Source organism: Hakea prostrata, chromosome 8 (assembly GCF_041222555.1).
Source record: "Hakea prostrata isolate BN-2017 chromosome 8, UWA_Hpros_2, whole genome shotgun sequence".
Classification (NCBI taxonomy): domain Eukaryota; kingdom Viridiplantae; phylum Streptophyta; class Magnoliopsida; order Proteales; family Proteaceae; genus Hakea; species Hakea prostrata.
The window spans coordinates 9,242,578-9,263,549 of record NC_142607.1 but is presented as its reverse complement, the minus strand read 5'-3'; the positions used below and the strand labels follow the sequence as shown (position 1 = coordinate 9,263,549).

The following is a 20,972-nucleotide window of genomic DNA, read 5'->3' as shown; positions in this document are numbered from 1 at the left end:
TCGACCTTTGGTTTTTAGGGTAACCTTCATCTTATACAATGAGCTATAGATCTGTTCTCATATTTCTTTGGGGTCATCTATTATACAGAGCTGACTGTAGATGACAAGCCCCTCTAGTTTTGCGCTCCAAAACCAGTGCTTTTACCAGCAAACAGCAACCTGGTTAGCCAAGAAAAGCTTGGGGGTCACTTCGTTCTTTTCAAGTAAAACCCAATTCATTGATCGGATCAAGATTGGAATTGAGACTGATCAAATTCCATTTTTGTTCTTTCAAATCCTACTTCCATTCACTGCCACACTTCCCTTGCATTAATTCTTTCATCCATGATGTGAAGGCAATTGCTACAGGTTGTGCTCCCCTTGTTGGGCAGCTGGAAGTATTTGTCAAGGACGTGCCTTTTTATTTGTGATCTTCTTCTGTTGCTTATTTCTGGCTTGGGAGGTCTCAGTTCTAGGTATTTCTCATGTTTTGATGGTCATACCTGCCTAGTTTTTAAATCAAGAAACTTGTTGATCGGTTGTGTCCTGTGAGGCTCGCATTAATCCACTTCTCTGTTGTGACGAGATAACAACTCTTTTCGCTCATCCACTTCTCGATCACTGTTTCAACATTACAAGTGATGAAAGCTTGTTTCTCTTGATGCTGTGTAGTCAGTGGTTTAACACAGGCAAGAAAAAGGAAAACCATAACAAAAAATAAGACAAAAGGCATAACTTCCTGTGCAAAGTAAGCATTTTTTTTTCTTTTTAATAACTTTAAGAAATCTGTTTACAGATCATGTAAAATCTTTGAGGCCAACAAGGATATAGAATAGATTCCACACAAATAAGACACCAACTGCATAATCTAGGTAAAGACTACCTCACGGGACGCAAACCCAGTTACTAGTACATCAGAAAACTTCAGAACCCTTCTGGTTCCTCCTGTGGCGACGGGGTCAGCATCAAACGTGAACTGCAAATACTAGAACCAGAGTCAGTTGTACCTGCTCAATTCCTTCTTGGGTTCCTGTTGTCATTTCCATCACGAGGAAGCTGAGTTCTTTCCGTCTACAACCCAATACTGCTTGACAGCAACTAGTACTTTTTCATCGATCAGGGGGCCATCTTCATGATCTACCATTTTTGTATTCCACCTCATCCCTTCCACAATTGTCTTCACCCTGATTAGCACATCAACTTCATCACGCAGCATGACTGCACCCTCAGGTCTCAATATCCGGTCCATCTCTAGAAGAATGTCCTCTGCCTTGCATCTGCATTGTTTTATACACATACATATACAACAAGAATAAATTTTTTATCAGAAGATACAATCAGACACCAGAAAATCTTCCAATAATCCTAATTCAGTTAATCATCTATTTGCCAATGGCGTGGAAGCAAAAGAAAAGGCCAAACAAGAAGGAACGGAACCTTTCTCCCATCCCCACATCCCACATTCTGTCAAACAATGGTTACCTACACTTTAATACGATATACTTTTGAGTGATTCAGAACCCAAGATAATTCCCTCCCAAAAGAAGCAACTCAATGCCTTGACCAGATTATACTCGCCATTAAATTTAGATACAGGATTGTGAGAGGCATTCCGGTACAACCTAGGTCATTAAGTTTTAATGGTTAGAAAAGCCAAGCTCATCAAATCTAGTCCTCCTAGATGAAGCCCTCTGGGTAGAACATAATATTTACAGGCCATATTCCTACATCAATTTATAAAACATGTTTTAGTTCCCAAATTAGATATCCAGAGGATCCAAATTATTTCCTACACCCACTGTTGTGCATGTTCAACTCCCAACCAGCTCAATCATTCCTAATCAAATTGACAAGAATATTCTTTCTAAATAAAAATACACCTACTCCAAAACCATATAGTCTGAATGTAAAATCAATACAAAGAACTTACTTATCCTTGTATAAGCTGAAAATACCATTGGCGTGAATAAGATCATACGTCCTTGGATAAGTAGAGAATGCCTCACACCTGAACCATGAAAATAGATAAAAGATATGAGAAAAACCAAAAAAAAAAAACCATTTAAGAAATTAAGTATGGATAAAAATACATTTTCCCTTTTACATAAATTTAGAGATCCAATGGAAAGATATACTCCACTATGTATTTAAAAAAGTAAAATTGGGCCTGCACTAGGACTTAAACTGCAAAGAAATCTTGCTAATGTCACAACTAGAGACTACCAGATACTGTTCAACGGGAGCTGATACACTGGGAATAGTTATCTGCATGCCAATGATGACAAAGTTCTAAGTTTCCCTGACAAACCTTCTGGAGCAGATCCTGAACTAGTTTAAGGTGTGAAATTTCCTTCTGAACGACTTACACATCGGCAATGCTTGAACCCTTGGAAAGTATAGAAACCCTCCACAAGCTGGGATAGCGTTGTGCAAAGTAGGTAAAATATCACGGCCCAACTTTCACTAGTCAAACATCTAGACTCTATTAAAAGAGCACCTGCGTGCACGAGGCTCCCGCTATTACATGGTTGGGAAGAGGTAAATGTATCCAGCTTTGCAGGGAGTCTGTTTTCAAGTTGTGAACCTGCAACCTGATGGTTGCAATAATGTAATAGTAACAGTTTTACCAATGCTAGGCCAACATCACTGAAGAGCTTAAAAAAATTCTGTAATATCTCAACTATCAGAGAACATAATTTTGTACCATCTCTGACTGTTGTATCAGAGATTCAACTTGGAAAAAGCTGGTTTTCCTTCCAGAGGAGGGATTTATGAGGAACCTCAGCTGATGAAGTTCTAAGCGTCAGAGAGTATTCTGGACCTTTACATGCCCTGTAGAACACCAATCAACTTATCATGAGTGAAATTCTGCAATGCATGTGTTCTGAACCAATGCAATCCACTCAAGATTAGTTCTTCCTTCTTTACTATGTCAGGTATTACCTAAAGCCTGCCAGCTTATCATTAACATGTGATCCATTTCTTAGCATGTAATGTACTGATTGCATGTGATTCTTGCCTCTCTTTCTCTCTCTCTCTCTCTCTCTCTCTCTCTTGATAAAAAATGAAAACTTCCTCAGGAAAGGAAACAGAATAGTAGAAACCAAGGAATAAGCTGAAGGGGGCCAAGAAAATACAAACCACACAAAAGCAAGCTAAGAATGATCACTTTAAGAAACAAGCACACCGGGAGATACAGATATAAAAACCTCACATGCAATCAAAGAAAGGACGAATCCAGTGAAAGAAATCATTATTAATAACCTGGAAATAGAAGATTGAAAAGCAAAAGTAACAAGTACAAATGACTTGCGCCTTCCAAGAGAGATACAATATGAGTTGACAGTGAAACAGTACAAGAAGGGGCCCTAATAATAGTTGGGTTGAAGTAAAAAAGAAATGAGGGAACATAAATTGCCAAAAGATGTATATGTGTCGTGCAGAACAGGTTTCACACCATATACACGGGATTAGTCTTTATGAATTGAGGGTATAAATAAAAAGGGCATACCCAGTGCATGAGGCTCTGCCACCATGGGATCTGAGGGTCATAATCTAAGCAACCTAATCTCTGCTTCTGCAGAGATGCTATTTCCAGACTTTGAACCCAGTCATAACGGAACAATATTATAAGTGAACCAAGGCCCAACCTATATTGACTTCACTGTATATTCCTTTTAAATGATGGACAAAGTGCTTTCTTCTTGGGTAACTTAATCTGAGAAACAAAAATAGCATGTATAGCCCGAATACAAGCAACGCATTTAGGGATGAGGAAAAATTCCAGGCTGTCAGAAAAGTCAAATATCAGAATTGTACAAGCACTAGAAAAGGTTCAGTTTATTCCAATGGATGTACAAAGCAGCCATATACTAAAAGTTATATTATAAATGCCAACAATTACTAAGGATGAGATGCAAACAAGAATAATTTCTGGGGGGAATATGCAAACAAGGACTTCATCAAATGTTCTTAGTATCATTTGATAGTTATTTTCCCATGATAGACAGAAAAGTAAACAAGGTTTGTGAAGTTCAGAAATTACCAGTCATGGTATATGCCGATCAATCCACGTTCATAAATAACCCCAAGAGTGTTTTTATCAGATATTGTAGGCACAACATTCATAACCCACAGTTTGGGAGATTCCAGTGCTGCAGCAAAACTTCCCAAACCAGCATTCATATCCATTATGTTGCGGTACCTCCCTGAGTCAATGATATGATTGATCTTCTTATAAGCCTTCACATGCTTCTTCCATAACTTATTGTCATCCAAGAACATCTCAACAGAAACTCCAGGGACAAATCCACCAGATATTCTGGGAGGAATAACATTGAGCCTCTGGGGAAATGGCTTAAGCTCCCCTCCAGCAACTCCATCAAGATTGTTAACCTCGGGATAAGGAGTTATACATACCTCCATTTTCTTGTACCTAGTAAACAACCAAAAGGTTCAAGTTTGTAACAACCTTTTTAGGAAGAAATCAAGAAGGCATTGCCAATGTTAGAAACCTTGAAAAGCCAAAAAAATCAAAGAATAATAGAAAAAGATACCCAATAATAAATTTGTCTATCATTCTTCTAAATTCATTTCAATATTAACTCTTGAAATGCTCGACAGCATTTCATTTTTGGTAATTCATGTTCAGTGGCATTTGACTGATCTCATACACAGATGACTCCTCACCACCATGACCCTCAAAAGACTGGTGGCTCCTAGAAGGTAACTTAGCTTCAACAGGCTTCATCTGGTTTGTCTAAATTGTATCAACTGAGACAGCCTTGGACAAGGTTATCAAGACACAGAATAATACAATCAATGATTGAGTAGAGCACGAAATCCAAGTGTCTTAAATGATTCGAACCAGTTTCAAAGTTATTCCTTGAGTAATAAAGGATTTACAAAATAAAATTTTCTTCCCAGCACAAAATAAAAAAAATTTCACTTGCAGCATCAATGGAAACTTAAATTCAAAACAAAATAGTGGGTAACCAGCTTAGTAGCCAAATTGGAGAGAGTGGGGTCATAAAACAAAATTTGGAAATTCAACCCCCAAGAAAGACACACACAGACAGAATGTTATTCATCCATCAGAAGAAAAACACGCAGAAAATATGGTATTCAACCATCACAACAAGATTTGGAAGAGTTCAGTGGAAGCTATAAAGGTATTAGTGAGATTGACATCAAGCTTCTGATAGAATCAAGTCAACTTAGTTATGAAGTTGAAAATGAATTAAATGATTGAAAGGGTAAACCAACCAAGAATAAAACTTGAAAGAAGAGAAGAGCCGGAAACATGTCAAGGGACTCAGTTTTAAAATGGAAAACGATTTACTGTTAGCAGGTTAGGGATGAAGAAACAAACATGACACATAAATTACACAACCAATGACAATAGCAAAGTTTCATTTAATAATATCAACAATAGTTTGATTTTCAATGATAACACAACACCAGCTATAAGTACACTCATGTTTCTAGACATACCAAACATCATCTGCATTTTTGGAGTCACACATATTAGCATGAGAATCATCTTGTGTCCCATGACATGACTTGCCATTTACTCTCTTCCGCCAGATGGCAATGTCACCCTTTTCATGTTTCTTTTCCCAGCAAAGAAGTTTGGCCATATCTTCAATCTTTTTTTGTTCCTCTTGGAGTTCTTTCTTAGGACGCTTCCATGCTTTGTAGTTATTCTTCCAATTAATAGGAGGACCAGACAGTACCCAGTAGCCACCAGGTCTAAGAACTCGATCTATTTCCATCATGTACATGCCATCTGCAAAGATCCCCCCCCCCCCCCAACACACACACACAGAAAAGAATAAAAAAAAGTTATCAAGATAAAGTCACAAATATCAATAACATCAGTACAATGTATACCAACATTAAATTGACAAAATACTGAAAACCAATGGAATATAATAGAACCAATAAAGAACAGTTAAACATGGTCACATAAGCTTAAGAAAATTTAAAAAGCAAGTGTGAAAGGAAAATGCTTCCATGCTTTAAGATGATAGGATTAGGATGTTTGTAAAAAAAAATTCCACACTTTAAGACAGTAGGATGTATGTTCATTTCAGTTGTCATGATTTAAAAGAGTAGCATGTAGGTAAATTTACTGACCGTTTCCATGCCATGGAATCAAGCAGCGTGAACAGTGAGCCATATCGAAGGCCCTAGATGGATATGGCAACTTTATGGTTCCAAGAACACCAATGACTGCAGGTACACCCCTTTCCAAAGCAAATTGAACTTGTGCTTCATGTGAATCTCTTGGGGCAAATGACATGGCTATTACATTTCTTTTCCAAAGGTATGCCCCCCAACTCGCAACCTAAATTATGATCACCAGATGTCAGTGGATGAACTGGCTTTACCTAAACAAGAAGGTGGTCATTCACTTCAACCAAGCTGTAGACTTGTAATTCAGAAACAGAGATCCTAAACCAGACAATAAATTAATTAAAGATTAGAACATACCCCACAACCAGTGTCCAGTGCAGTTCTAACAGTGCCGTTTTCAATTGGAATAATGGATGCAAGTTGATCAATATATGTATCAGCTCCTTGCGGAAATTGCGTTCCTCCACCAGGAAATCGAAACACATTGCCCTCATACTGAATCCAGTTCTGGACAGCCTTCTCCACTGTCAAGCTCTTATATGGTGCATTTGCATATGGTACATAATCACGACTCTTTGGCCAAGAAAATGGAGTCACATATCCTTTTGGTGCTGGAATTAGGCAATGCAGCTTCTCTTTCTCTGGGGGACAGTGTCTTTCTCTGTAATTCATATTCTCCCTCGGAAAGGTCATTGCCCGCTTCTGATCTTGGCAGGGTGTGTAATCAGTATAGCTAGCAGGGCATGGATCAAAAGCTTGAGCTTTTAAGTCAGAATCATCAATTGTTCGTGCATCACTACCATGGTGGGTCTCAAAGTTCAGGTTTGACAGGACACTGCAGTCTGCTTGCTTGGTGATCTCTACAGCTATGCTGTCTCCTTTCCCAAAACCACTTTTCTGCCAAGCTCCCAAAATATAGAAGAAACAACATAAACCAATGACAATAAATATGGTTACAGAACACCGAGTCCGACTGTCCCCTGAATTCACTTTCATAGCCATGGTGTCCCCTGCAATATGTTCCAGATAGACTTAGTAGAGTTGTTGGAAGCAAAAAACATAGCATCCAAAATTACAGTCTTTATAGAAGGAAAAAAAACCCCAATCCTATGTATTTGAGTAGGATAGTTATGTTGAGACTTAGGATGGGAGAACAGAATCATTCACTTGCAGACATTACCAAATCAATCCACCCCATTTTGAGGGCTCTGTTTTGTTCTTCAAACTAGAAGGCTTACGTAAGCATGCAATCTTGCCGTTCTGGAGTTGGAAAACAATATTTTTTTTAAATGGAACATGAAAGAAGGGACAGGTTCCTCAAAGCCTGGATCTAGACCTTTTTAATCTTCTTACTTTATTTTCGTGTGCGATGAGTGAACTGGACGACACATTACTATCTATAACAGGAGAATATACCCAAATCGTGACTTAACCGTTTTAGAGTTTCAGAACACATTACCTTCTGAGTATAATTCTCGCAGGTAACTTCAGGAGAGTTGTCTCATTTGCTTCAACTAAAAAAAAAAAAAAATCAAACTGAAAGTGAAAAAGAATTCCACAAAGAGCAGAAGAGAAATATCTTGACGCCTATTTTTCAGTTTCCCTTTTAACCTTCAAAGATCACTTTTTAAAGTTTTTGAAGCAGAGTAAGGACTCAGAATTAACGACCAGTATAAATATATAACAAAACAAAAAGATCTCACCGTCATAAACCAAATCAAGTACTAGTTAGATCAATTAAACTAGTGAACAAAGAGTTGAAATTTGTTTTCAAAGTCTAAACTAGTAAAACAACAATTTTAGTTCCCCCACTTTCAATTCTAGCGGGCAAGAAATTTTAAGGCAACTACAGATCAATAGTAACAGTACAATTCACACCATTCTAGCTAAGTACTTCAATAAAGATTGAAAGAGCATGAAAAATGTAGAAGAAAAAATGATATCTATAGTAAGAGTTCAAGTCTCTCTCTAACCAATCTCAGATAGATCTTGGCAACAATAATGAACAAGTAAGCTCACGTCTTCATCTCAGATGCAAGTAAAAGGTATCAGAACCCTAGAATTTGGAGACGAGTAGTGTCGGTGACTGGTGAGAGAGTGAAGATGAGAGTGTTGCAGAGAGATTCAGAACAAGCGAGTCTCTCTCAAGATCTTCAAAATACCGTACGACAGATTTTACAGAAAGTCCAAACCAATGGTCAAAATACTCAAAACACTGCTATAAATTATTAATGAACAATTTATAAAAGGAAGAAAAAAAAATGTAAAAGAAGATGGAAGACTCAGGTTGCTTTTCAGGAAATTTAAAAATTGTCTAGATTCGTAGATCGAGCGCAAGCCGCGCCACGCGCGTAATCTCTGTTCCTCACTTCGCTGGCTATGTTTGGATGCTAAGAAAGAATTACTAAATAATAATAATAATAATAATAATAATAAGATTAAAAAAAATTTCCTAATACGGATCATACCTTGAATAGATTTATGAGAATTTATTATTATTATTTTTTAAGGTTTAAATAAAATGTTAAAAGCCTTTTATCACAACCATTTGGAGCAATGTTGAATTATTGGCAGATTACTGATTACCTCCCTCAACCTATGAAAGCATGGGCTTTAGACTTGGCAAAGAGCTTTTGATTCTTACACAAAGAACACGTGAAGTACACTTTGAAGCATTCAAGAACGAAATTGTTTACATCACAGTCGTTATATCTCCGGGTCCAAATGCGTGAAAGTTGATGGACCTGGAAACTCTATGTATTTGTTCCTTTTAAATTATACAATATTTTTATAACTCTTTGAAATATCCTTAGAATTAGGAGTGATAATTATTATCAACGCCACCTCCTTAATCTCCAAAAGTAGGATTTCCTTTGTTTTTTTTCCTCAACTCCTAGGGTTTGAGTGGCGTATTCAAATTTTTTTTTTTTGGTAAACTGATTTTTAATTAGGAAAATGGCAAGAAAAAGTCCAGACATCCTGAAAACATACATCAAGAAGTCAAGGAGCGGAATTAAGCCATACAATCCTACTTACAACGGACATGGCCTTCCTAGCTAGACAATCATCTACAGAATTAACCCATCTAGAAACAAACCAAACCCACCAATTTGGCTCAAAAGAGAGAAAGTGACGGATGTATTCATCTATTTTGAATGGTATTAATATTAAAGAATGATTCAAAGAATAATGTTGACAAATTCTCAAATTAACAATATGCCATAGAATAATTTACAATGCTACTAAGTCTACTACTCTTCTTGATCGTAAGCTTCAGTGCTAATGTATGCAAATTAATTCTTTTAACACTCAAAGTCCTTTTAGAGTCTCCCACTTATGCATTCCAAAGCCTTTTTTCTTCTTCTTTCCCATCTGCTGCATTTTTTTTCTCTCTGATGTCTTCTTAAAATTCATTTATTTTTTAATTGTGTTTTCTTTTTATTTGAACTTGATTTGAAACCTCTAAGAAAAGCAGGGGTGGAGCTACACTTTTTCTTTTTAATTTTTTTTTTAAAATTTTCATATAATCCTTTTTTTCATATGTGAAATATTAACACTTGTCATTTCTCTTCTTCTTCAATTATTTAAAATTCTTCCATTTCCTTTCTCAAATTTTCAAATTTTCCCTTTAAACCCCTTTACTGGGACCCACTTGATAAAAAAAATTTAACGACAAAGGTAATAAGTAAAAATTTATTTGTGTTATGTGTGAAATATTAATACTTAGTCATTATAATTTTATCATGTTCATTTCAGATAATGAATGACATTGTTCATTGATTCCATAAGTCACATCAAATAGTTGATATCAAATTAAAAAATATATATAAAAAATTTGTTTTCTAAATCTAACATCAACCCTTTTATGTGACTTATGGAGACGTGTCACCCATCCATAAGAAAATGAATGTTGCATATGCTTGTTTGAAATTAATCGAATAAAAATCCCTTAACTCCTTCGAATGTTAGATGACCTGCACTAAAAGATGCTAAACAGTTCACAACAAAGTCTTTTTTCCTCTTAGGGTTACTTTCAATCATTTCCTTTTTTTGTCTTCCACAATTTCATCCCCAAATCATATTCTTTTCCCTATCGTGTTCTTAATTTATTTCTCCTTCTTCCCTTCTTCCCTTCTTCCCTTCAATCCTCTTTGCTTCCGGTGTTCTATATCTTTTCAAATTTTGTGATCTGAACTATTGATTGAAATTTAGTTAGTTGCCAAAAGTAAGAAAAGAAAATTTTTTTGTATTCAAAAAAGTTTTATTAAACGACTTGGCCCTTGTGGTTCATAATAAATGAGAAGTGGTTTTGTTAAAAAAATCTTACTAAGTGATCGATGAAATGGTGCAGAGTCGGCAATGACTAGGACTTCTCTTGGCTGATTTTCTAGCCAAAGGGGCTAGGTGTTTGGATCTTTCTAGATCTTGGTGGCATGTTCTACCAATGTTCATGATTAATTCTCTCCATAATCGTAAAACTACTAACTTGAACAGAAATAATTAATGAAGTAATTATTTTGACACAACTTTTATAATAAAAAGTGGTAGTGTTCTCACCATAATATAAAACTACTAATTACAGAAAAAATAATAATAATAATTTTGACACAACTTTTATATTAAAATTTTCAAAACAAAAATTCTAATTCGATGGAATGCAACATGCAGAGGTAATTCACTGACGAAGTGCCAAATAAGTTGGATGCAACTCAAGTTTACCATCATAGGGTTGATCGGTTGATTCTTCTTTATTTTATTTTATTTTTTTATTAATAATAAATAAATCAACTGAAATTTTATTTTAATAATATTATTATTATTTTTGAGATTTACCGGCAAAAACCCTCGATTACAAATGTATCTGTTAATATTGGCAGTTGCAGGGATTATTTTAAAATTTCAACCAAATCCTTATGAGAGACAAAGTGATCAATCTTCTTCACCAAAAGATCACCACATATCGGCAACTCCTCCAAATACATTCCTTACTCATCACCACTGGCGTCAATGGCAACCATTCTTGTCTCCTCGCATTTATGGAGCGCTGTGCATCACATCCATCGTCCCTTGATTATATGTCTCTTGTTTTTCAACAAATTGAGCAACCCAGTGTTTCCATGTGGAGACTAATGGTTCGTTCTTATGCTTCGGATGTCAATCCAGTCAAGTCTCTCTTTTATTTCCGAGAAATGCAGTGGACAAAGCAGAATGCTTTTCTCGACCCATTCATCTATGCTTCAGTGATCAAAGCTTGTGGGAGATTGAAGGCCATTTTATATGGAAAATCAATTCACTGTCGAGTAATCAGGCTTGGTTTAGATTCCAATGCCAGCATACTGAACACTTTAATTCACTTCTATTCGAATTCTGCGAAATCTATAAGTAGCTCTCTAGTCCTGTTTGATGAAATTCCTCACAGAACCATTGTCACGGTTAACTGTATGATATCTGGGTTTATGAAAAACAAACTTCTGAATTTTGGTTTGGGTTTATTTAATCAAGCTCTCGGTGGTTCTCTAGACTTGGAACTGAAACCAAATGATGTTACTCTTCTACTCTTGATATCTGGTTGTGCTGAATTTGGAGAATTAAGCATTGGAAAATTGCTTCATTGTTACTGCTGCAAAACATCACTGTCTATCGAGATGGCAATCTCTAATGCTTTGATTAATATGTATTCCAAATTTGGATGCATCTATGAAGCTGTGATGCTGTTCAAGGGAATGCCTAAGAAAGATTTGTTCTCATGGAATACGATGATTTCTGGCTATGTTCTGAACAACAGTTGTACTGAAGGTTTGGCCCTGTTTAGAGAAATGAGATTTTGTGGCCTTAAAGGTGACGAAGTGACTCTAATTAATTTGATCTCTGCATGTAAACAGGGCAGGGATCTTGATGCAGGAAAGAGGATTCACGCTTATATGAAGAAAAGTGGAGTAAATGTCACTGTTCCTGTTGGGACAGCTTTGATTGACATGTACTCCAAATGTGGGCTCATAGAATTTGCTAGAAAAGTTTTTGATGAATTATCAGGCAAAAATGTTATATCTTGGAACTGTATGATATCTGGATATGTCGAATGTGGTCAGTTCAGCAAGGCTTTCTGGCTTTTTGATATGATGCAGCGTCAAAGGTTCAAGCCAGATGAAGTTACTATTCTGGGACTGATCTCAGCTTGTCGGAACTCGGGAGAATTGAATTTTGGCATTCATGTCCACTCGTATGCAGAGAGAAATGGTTTCCATGAGAAGATCATTGTGAGTAATGCTCTTATAGATATGTATGCAAAATGTGGGAGCATGAGCAGAGCCAAAAGAGTCTTTGATAAGATGCCTGAAAGGGATGTTATCTCGTGGACCTCAATCATTGTTAGCCATGCCATTAATGGTGAAGGAGAGGCAGCTCTCATTGCTTTTCAGAAAATGTCTGCTTCGATAGTTAAGCCAAATGCAGTCACATTTATTGGAGTTTTGACAGCGTGTAATCATACTGGTTTGGTGGATGATGGTCAGAGGGTGTATGGGATAATGTGTAAAGTGTATGGTATTGAGCCCATGATTGAGCATGCTGGATGCATGGTTGACATGTTTGCACGGGCTGGAAGGCTGGATGAAGCTCAAGAATTCGTCCAGAACATGCCTGTTGAACCGAATGCAGTGATATGGAGGATATTAATGAGTGGTTGCAGTGTTAAAGGGGATGTTGATCTTGGATTGAGCTTGGTGAATAAGCTCATAGGGCTGAAAAGGTTGCATGCTCCTGAAGATTTTGTGATCTCTTCCAAAATTTTTGCAGAAGCAGGAAGGTGGGATGATGTTCTGTGTGCAAGAAGTCTGATGGTGGACAATCAAATCCTAAAAGGACCAGGAAAGAGCTCAATTGCTAGTGCTTATGATACTTCAGATGAATTATGTTCCTAAGGGACAAATGTTCCAGAAGATTCGTGTTTGATCCTAATTGCTGTGGATTTCATCTGCCATCCACTGGCATAAGCAGCATGAAATGGGGGATTCATTTTCCCAGGTGATGGAAGACATTGTGGCCATTCAATAGGATGAAAATACTCATGCAGAGAATTGCCATGCATGAGAGCTGATGTGAAACTTCAGAAAAATGTCTTCCCGGGTTTACATACGAGTGTTGGGTATTCCGGAGTTGAATCTGTTGAACTACAATGACTAGGCCCTCATACTGCATTTGAGCTTTTCTAGGAATAATTAAAGAATCATTATGCAGAAGGACAGGTCCTGAATTCCTTGTGGTCTGCTATTTAAACCTATATTTTTCTACAGAGAAGATTCTGCTATTTTTTAGAGAAGTGCTTGCAAGTGGAGGTCTAATATCATTAAAATAGAGGTATTGGTGATCTTGGGGTATTAGTGCCATAACTACATCAATGCAGCAGTTGCAACTTGCAAACATAAAAATGCAGTGGTTGGCCCATTAAGTGATTGGTGTTTCATTGTAAATCTATACATGAAAAAACTACAGAGATGTTTTCATCCTTTTTTCTTGCAATTAATCATGGGTTGGTTTCCCACATGGGTAAAAGAGAAATGAAAGGTTCTTTCTGGGTTTAGTATTTAAATAGGTTCAATCAAAGGGAAAGGATTTGATATTGAGCAGCGAAAAATTGGCAGACTGACTTATGGGCTGTGCAGATGGAGTTGTTCCTTGAGCTATGTAGGTTGAACATTTTGTCTCGAAAAGAAGCTCAAGGATCCATCAATGCTTAGAGTAAAAAGGAAACTAGCTGTAAATTTGTGTTTTGACTGATGAGAAGAGAACTGATGTTTAATGTTTAATCTGCCCAAGTCACCAACAGAACTTCAACTGATTCTTACTGTAAGCATATATAGCATGAGTTGTTCTCTGCATATGGGAATGTGGTCTGCTGAACTCCTATTGTTGCTGGTGAAGCTAGATATTTGGAGAAAAGTTGGCAGTGATATTTCTTTTCTTTCCAATGTTAGGTGGGTGTTTGCTTCCTAATAGTAATACATTTTCAAATGTTAACTTCTTGTACTGCAGTTGGAGACCAAGATTTGGGCATGGGGCTTCACAGGTGGGTACTTAGATGTGATGCAGGTGGTGATGTCTTTGTCGGAATTGATATCATTTAAACTCTCCTAGAAGCAGTGATATGATGAAGCTGTGAATGAATTCTTGGTGGTGCCAATCCATCATTTTCTTTCATGAACTGCCAACATTTCTGGGTTTCTCTACTTATTCCAGAAGAAGATTACATGTCTGCTCTCCAGGACAGACAGATGAGAGAAACTGAGTGAACTAATTTATCCACTACCATGAGCGTACTCAATGCTTGTGCTGAATAAGAAAGTGTGAGAAGCAATTCAATTCCTTTACTGGTTTCTGAAAATTGGTTGCTGCTATTCACATTCAACAGTAAGAGACTCTTTGAAAACTGTGTACTCCACACAAGGAGCAGTTAATTTGTCTGAAGTGTTGTTTAGATGAAATGGGACCGCCGGGTGCTTGGGGAGCTATATTATATGCTTTTTGCTTTTTATCAAAACTTGATTCCTAGAAGAAAAAATGAGTTTTCAGGATGACACTTCAGGAAGGTCTTAGCCCTGATGCAGTATATTGCTGTCATTTTGAGTATCATTTGCTGTCTACAGCTTGGGAGACAGAGCCACTAAAGCACCTTTATAGCTTGGCTAGTCTATGATTTCCCTGTAGTTTCCACTTCTTTTGGGATGTACATGTACTCCAAATTTGAGAAGTTCACTTATGATGTTTTTGAACAAATAAATGACTAGGATCAAGTGTCATGGACCTCTATGGACTTCAATTGTTTCTGGTTTTGCAGAACATGGTTATACATACTGGAGTTTTCATTTGTTCAAAGAAGAAAAAAAATGAAACTTGAGAAGATTTGAGCCAATCCAACAACATTACCTGCTTTTCTCACTGCATGTTCTTCTCTTAGTTCTTTCCAGGAAGGCAAGGAAATTCATGCGTATGCTATTCATATAGGAGTTCCTACGACAATGCTTGTTGGTGGTACTCTTGTAATCATGTACTGGAAATGCAGAGAGATCGTTTTTGGTAGTCAGGTTTTGGAAGAGATGCTTAAAATAAGGATCGGATCTCTGGGTCATTATTGCTTTCATGGTATACCCAAATTGGGAAGATCGATGAAAGATTCTTGATTTTAATTAATTGCTGATGGCTGGTATGGGTATTAACTGCTCCTTATTTTCCTTGCTTTTTAGTGTGGCTGCTACTTTAATAAGCTCACTGTTGGTAAACAATTGCACACCTAAATCCAGAAAACAGGCCTGTGTTCAGACTTTCCTGTGGACTGTTCACCTGATATATATTCAATGAGCTCAAAAGAATACAAAGTGGTTCCTCAAATGGGATGAATCAAGAACAAAAATACAATCAAAGCCATCCTCCAGGGATCTTGCTAGTTGCAGAAAGTTGGATGGGGAGATTGATAAGCCCCTGGTATCACGAGTCTACACTTGACAAGGAAAGCAAATCCCTAAATTCTAGGGAAGGAAACGATTGGCAGATTTGAATAGTCCTATTGCATTTAGGTTACTTTTTAGGATTAGATTGGAAGAATCATATTACATTCAGGTTACTTTTGAAGAGTCCTATTCGAATTCAGGTTACTTTTGAAGAGTCCTATTCAAATTAGGATGATTTTGTTAATTAATACTGTAGGAACGTAATTGCTATAAATAGGGGGAAGGAAGAGTAGAAGAGACATGTTTTGGGAGTTAATTGGGAAGTTGAGTGAGAGTTCTTGCTCTGGGGTAGCCGTAGGATTCACCTACTACTAGTAGAGTGTTTTGTTTGAGATTCTTTTGATTATATTGGATATAGCTATTATCATGGTGTGATAATTTTTCCATTACTCTTTTGTTGATATCGGGTCGTATCAGAGATCCAATAGAGAGCACTGTATATTCCCATGGGAACTCAAACAAGATCTAGAAGGCTGGTATAGTTTTCCCTGAAACTCAAAGCAGATTAGAGTACCAGGTTTGTTGAATTCTTTCTATTTTCGAGATCCCTTTTCTCAAATTCCTCTCCTCCAATTGCTGTACATACCTGCACAAAAACCAGCTTGCCTATCGTGTCATAACTTGTTTTCCCATTGAACCTTCCTTACCCATTTCCGTTCCCTCTCAAGAACAAGGATCCTTCTTGTAGTGGTCCATCAATTGACGAAGCAACCCTGCCCATACATGAGAGGAAAAGGGGTGCAGGCAAAGAGCAGGTGCTGAATATCCTCAGCTGCATTCAGATACAAGCAGAAAGAGGAGGTAGGGGAGAACTGCTTCTATTTGAGAAAAATTAATGTGGAGTGTTGTATAGTGTTTATTGGATTGAAATGTATGACTTGGTCACTTGGACAACTGTGATTGTGGGCTATGCCCAACATGGAGCAGTTGCAAAAGCTGTATGAATATGAGCTCACAAGAAAAGGAGGAACAGTAACTGCCCCCCTAATTTTTTTTTGAGGTGGAGTGGGAGATTGGGGCCTATCTGCTTGCAATTATCCTGGTATGGTGAAATAAAGTTATATTTCCATTTCAATTTAATGATTAAAGACTATGGAATTGAAATAGGCTGCCATCCTTATATTTATGGTTGATCTACTTGTGCAGTCTGCGGGGAGATTGAGAGACTGGAAAATTGAACCTGATGCTTGTGTGTGGGCGATTTAGTTGTGGCGCAAGGTTCATGGTGATGTTGAACTTTGAAGACTAGCTGCCAAAAGAGCTCTCAACTTGGACCCTGGTGATCCCAGAGCTTTTATCTCATTATCAAAATATATGCAGATTAAAACTACTGGGAAGTAATCATGATGATCAGAGGTTTGATGAAGTGAGGTGAAGAAACCAGGATGGAGTAGTTGATTATAAAAATGCCATGATCGGTATATTTTGGATCTTTTAATGCATGCTGTTAAGCTTCTATTGCCATAAAGGTAAATGACTATCTTTTTCAAACCTAGGTTGTAGTGAGGTATAACCACTCTTTTTTGGATTCTTTTGTTAAATATAGTTCTTTAGGAGTTCAAATCCTCTAATACCCACATGGAGAGGAGAATTTTCAATTCACATGGTTGGATTATTGACAAGTATCCAATCTAAAAAAGATCTTGCTTTGATATTGGACATGTGTCAATGATCTAATCGTTTATGAAAAAAAAAACAATGATCCAATCATGCGGATTGAAAAAATTTCCTTTCCATGTGGGTAGAGGATTGAGACTTGTTCTGTAGAGCCACGCCTGGATCTTGCATCTACTTATTGACTATTCCTTTTAAAGGTCAATTGGTTAGGTCTTCTGTTTCAGTTTATTGTAAAGTAGTTTTAAGTAACTGCTTACCTCCCCAAAAAAAAAGAAAAAAAAGAGTAGTAAATAATTTTATTCATTGTGCTTCATCTTACATAATGGTTAGGCTGTCTTTGTAGAATATAGCTTTTAGTCTCCTACTCATCAACTCAGAATTGAGTTTCAAATTTAACAACTTGCTTCATGTTCTATTAGAATGAAGGACTGATGAAATTGTAAAGTAATAAGTGCGTTTCTCATGTGAATCAACTTTTTCTCACCGAAACCTAGAGAAAAAGTACTTGACTGTAGAACTAGTTGATTAGTTATAACACTTGTTTGTCGAATAGTTGGTGGACATCTCACTAGGACACGAGGGAGACTCCCATGATGCATTGGTCTTCCAGGCATCAGGCATATTTGGTGGTAAGCTAAATGGGAATCCAATGGATCTGACAGTTCCCCAGTCACTGAGTGTAGGAGAAGCATTTGTGCTCTTCCTTGAGCATGTCTCCTCTCCTGTGGCAGCCATGTTCTCTTGCATCTCCTGTGGTAAAATGATTGAGAAGCCATTATTACATTGCTGCTGTGGGCCACTGAAATCTGTACTACTTTCAGAGGCTTTACTGACATCCATGAATAAGGCAGGTGACAAGTTGAAAAGCATAGAAGCAACATCAACTGTACACTTTGCAGGTCCTGGCATGTCAAGTGGGGAGAACATGAAACCTGTGGGAAGCTCTCCATTTGAAGGAGGAAGTAGAGATGTTTTATAGCTTGGTTGATTTACAGGTTTGTAGGAGGGAATCTCTAGAGGGGAGAAACTAGTAGATGAAGACTGTCTTATGTCATTGTTACAAGAAAATTGGATGGCAGATCCAGCTGCCGTTGTGCAAGAGAGATTCTCTGAACTGTAAGGAGTGCCTTGCACACCATGGGTTAATATATCAGATCGAGTGGTCTCAGCTAATGAAGAAACCCAAGAGTGAGAAAGAGCTCTTTGTGCCATGGAGTTGGTTTTCTTGAATATCCTGCAGATTGCCCATGAATCCTGCAAGGCCAAGGAGAGGAAATAATCATACATGAGTGTGATTCAAACATGAACTAATAACATAACAGAAATGCTGCTTATTACATTGGCAGGAAGAGTTTTGGCAATGGGCCTCTTGGGTTGGGCCGAGTCAGTGAGAGAAGGCAGCCGAAACTCATGCATCATCCAGTCGGTTTTGATACCTTTGGCAGCTCTTCCTTTGTAGAACACAAGAGACTTCTTCAAACCAATGCACTTATTACCTTCTGATGAGTAGATTGGCCTGTCTGTTCCAGTGGCTTTCCAAAACCCAGCTCCTGTGACTCTGTTTGGTCTTGCACTGTTTCTATATTTCCTGTCCCTTGGGCAGTAGAAATACCATTCTTTCTCACCCATGGTTGCCAACTCTTCTTGCAAAAACAAGGAAGCAGATATAACTCATCAACACTTAGCTATCGACAAAATAAAACCTTTACTTAATAGAAGAAAAAAAAATACCATGCATGAGAGTTGATAAATATTACTTGGTAGATCCCAAGGATCATATTTATAGATGTCTAGTTGCTTGATTAGCTCGATTGAGAGAGGTCGTTGTTGAATCTTCCTCTTGAGATAGAAACCAACTAGCTCCTCATCAGTTGGGTGAAATCGAAACCCAGGTAGCATAACTTCATCAACCTTATCAACATTGCTCTTCTCCTCCATTGTGCTTACAGCAATGGTCTCTGCAAGTCTGAAGTTAAGCTCAGCTTCCTTCTTCTATAGTGTTAAGTTACTGGAGCTAACTCTTGGTAAACACTAGAAAAGCTCAAGCTGTGATGCAAGTCTGTAAGGGAGGAGCATGAGAACTATTATATGCTACCTGAGAAAGGGTCTGCCTCCGAAGCTTCAGCCGACCTTTCAGGGTGACTGTAATGGAGAGTGTGTTTTTTGCGAGGATCAGGGTGACTCACAGAGAAGCTTAAGCAAGACTCATTAAGAACAGCTACCAAGAAACCCAACTCGAGGGATTGGGTTTTCAATGACGACTCTTGCTACTTCCCTTCTTGAACCCATTTGGGGATTCTAAATTCGATTTGTTTTAACATTGTTCAGCTTACACAGATGAAGACAAAGCAATCTTCCAATTTGGTATATTTTTATACTGGTCATGGTTTGAATTGTTTTATGCAAACGAAGAGCAGACCAAGTTCCAAAACAAAAGCTTAGATTTATATATTCAATCCCAAAGATGCTCTGCAAATTCCTTTAAGGTCCCCCACTATGATCTATCTTTTTTGAATAGAGAAGAGAGATTTGCCTTTTCAGTTTCTCAGGATCCAAAAATCCCATTTCTATTCCATTCTTCTCAGGAGCTTCTATTCCTGTCTCATTCTGTATATTAGAGCATTGACCTGTCAGTGCCCACTAATCACTCTATGGAGATTCCTCACACGTGTGAAGGATGATGATAGATCCACTTTCCCTTGCAACAGGCAAATCCATAAATTAACAGCCACAGCACCCCCTGGAGTCTCTGTAGGGACCACTTCCCTCTCTTGGATGGTACTGGTAGTCAAAGCTTAATGACACAATTGGCCTTTTGGTCAACATGGGTAGTGTAGTTTTTTTCCTTTTAGGAGAAATACGTAGATCAAACAAGTTCTGAATGTATCTCTTCATTTCATCCATTATTATTTGATTCTGTGTAATATCATCTTGTGGTTCTTCATTCTCTCCACCACCCCTTCATATTTAAAAGTTAGCTTCGGAGATTTCTGGGTGTCTCTGAAATCTGAATAGTTTGGTCCCTCTCAAGGTTTAAAGTCTGGAGAAAGTCAGATACTGTTTAGCAACAAATTAGTGCAAACAAAATTCTGAAACTAATCACACTTGACACTTTCTATTCCATTAAATCCTGAAATGCCCATGCTGGGTGGGTTTTTAGAGCTACATGGGGATACAAAGAACCTTGGAACTATCTCTTTTTAGCCTTGGTGCTCTCCCTAGAGCTTGTCTCTGGATAGCACAGATGAATGAATTCACAGTGGGCAGCATGTTACACTGTCATAGAAAGCACTAATATTAAGATTAGGAGAAGGGGGGGGGGGGAGGGAGAGAGAGGTGGGTGTGGGGGTTGGTCAATGACAAATTAGGGCAATTGTCCATTTTTTTTATTTTATTTATGGGTTTTCTTGTTTTTGGTAATAACAAATGTGAAACAAATGGATTATATATGTGAAAAGTCTTAAGTGTTGCATACCACATTTCTAGTTTCAAAACTCATATATTTAAAGATGGCTCTTGAGTTTGCTAACCATGTCTGCTGGATGGAGAACAGGTGAGTACTGTTCTAGTAAATAGAAAGATCTTAAGAGTCAAAACAAGTAGCTTAGAACCACAAATTCAGTGAAATTCCCCAAATCTAGCCCTCGTTTGCAACCCTTCTTGTCTGTTCCTTGACGTTGGCTTTTGCATTCCAATTGTGCAAACCAAGTTTAAAAAAGGAAATCAAAATAGGTC

General features: G+C 37.6%; 3 protein-coding genes across 6 annotated transcripts; 1 reads left to right on the top strand and 2 right to left on the bottom strand.

The window, feature by feature from the left end:
• Positions 1–722: 722 nt before the first annotated feature.
• LOC149006725 (putative methyltransferase PMT2) lies at positions 723–8,468 on the bottom strand. Of its 3 annotated transcripts, none has more exons than XM_089164625.1 (8): positions 8,091–8,468; positions 7,577–7,631; positions 6,475–7,127; positions 6,118–6,328; positions 5,473–5,767; positions 4,025–4,414; positions 1,910–1,987; positions 723–1,256 (listed from the first exon to the last, which is right to left on the bottom strand). In XM_089164625.1, the coding sequence occupies exons 3-8, from the start codon at positions 7,117–7,119 to the stop codon at positions 1,025–1,027; spliced, it is 1,851 nt and encodes a 616-aa protein (XP_089020751.1). In that variant the 5' UTR covers positions 7,120–7,127; positions 7,577–7,631; positions 8,091–8,468; the 3' UTR covers positions 723–1,024. The 3 variants fall into 3 exon arrangements, with proteins under 3 accessions (XP_089020751.1, XP_089020752.1, XP_089020753.1); XM_089164626.1 differs by having other exon boundaries at positions 8,137–8,468; XM_089164627.1 differs by lacking the exon at positions 7,577–7,631.
• A 2,685-nt stretch (positions 8,469–11,153) lies between these two features.
• LOC149006724 (pentatricopeptide repeat-containing protein DOT4, chloroplastic-like) lies at positions 11,154–13,037 on the top strand. The gene has a single exon (XM_089165525.1). The coding sequence runs from the start codon at positions 11,154–11,156 to the stop codon at positions 13,035–13,037; it is 1,884 nt and encodes a 627-aa protein (XP_089021651.1).
• Positions 13,038–17,522: 4,485 nt separating this feature from the next.
• On the bottom strand, positions 17,523–19,418 carry LOC149006723 (uncharacterized). Of its 2 annotated transcripts, none has more exons than XM_089166353.1 (3): positions 18,995–19,418; positions 18,576–18,880; positions 17,523–18,491 (listed from the first exon to the last, which is right to left on the bottom strand). In XM_089166353.1, the coding sequence occupies exons 1-3, from the start codon at positions 19,173–19,175 to the stop codon at positions 17,763–17,765; spliced, it is 1,215 nt and encodes a 404-aa protein (XP_089022479.1). In that variant the 5' UTR covers positions 19,176–19,418; the 3' UTR covers positions 17,523–17,762. The 2 variants fall into 2 exon arrangements, with proteins under 2 accessions (XP_089022479.1, XP_089022480.1); XM_089166354.1 differs by having other exon boundaries at positions 18,576–18,877.
• Positions 19,419–20,972: the final 1,554 nt, after the last annotated feature.

Excerpts from the sequence above, each read along its gene's own strand:
- LOC149006725 (XM_089164625.1), bottom strand. The coding sequence starts at position 7,119 with ATGGCTATGAAAGTGAATTCAGGGGACAGTCGGACTCGGTGTTCTGTA. Across the intron at positions 6,329-6,474 it reads CACTGGACACTGGTTGTGGG|GTTGCGAGTTGGGGGGCATA; the intron begins GTATGTTCTAAT and ends ATCATAATTTAG. Across the intron at positions 1,257-1,909 it reads TTCAGCTTATACAAGGATAA|ATGCAAGGCAGAGGACATTC; the intron begins GTAAGTTCTTTG and ends AAAACAATGCAG.
- LOC149006724 (XM_089165525.1), top strand. The coding sequence starts at position 11,154 with ATGGAGCGCTGTGCATCACATCCATCGTCCCTTGATTATATGTCTCTT.
- LOC149006723 (XM_089166353.1), bottom strand. The coding sequence starts at position 19,175 with ATGGAGGAGAAGAGCAATGTTGATAAGGTTGATGAAGTTATGCTACCT. Across the intron at positions 18,881-18,994 it reads TGATCCTTGGGATCTACCAA|AAGAGTTGGCAACCATGGGT; the intron begins GTAATATTTATC and ends TGTTTTTGCAAG. Across the intron at positions 18,492-18,575 it reads CCAAAACTCTTCCTGCCAAT|GATTCATGGGCAATCTGCAG; the intron begins GTAATAAGCAGC and ends TTGGCCTTGCAG.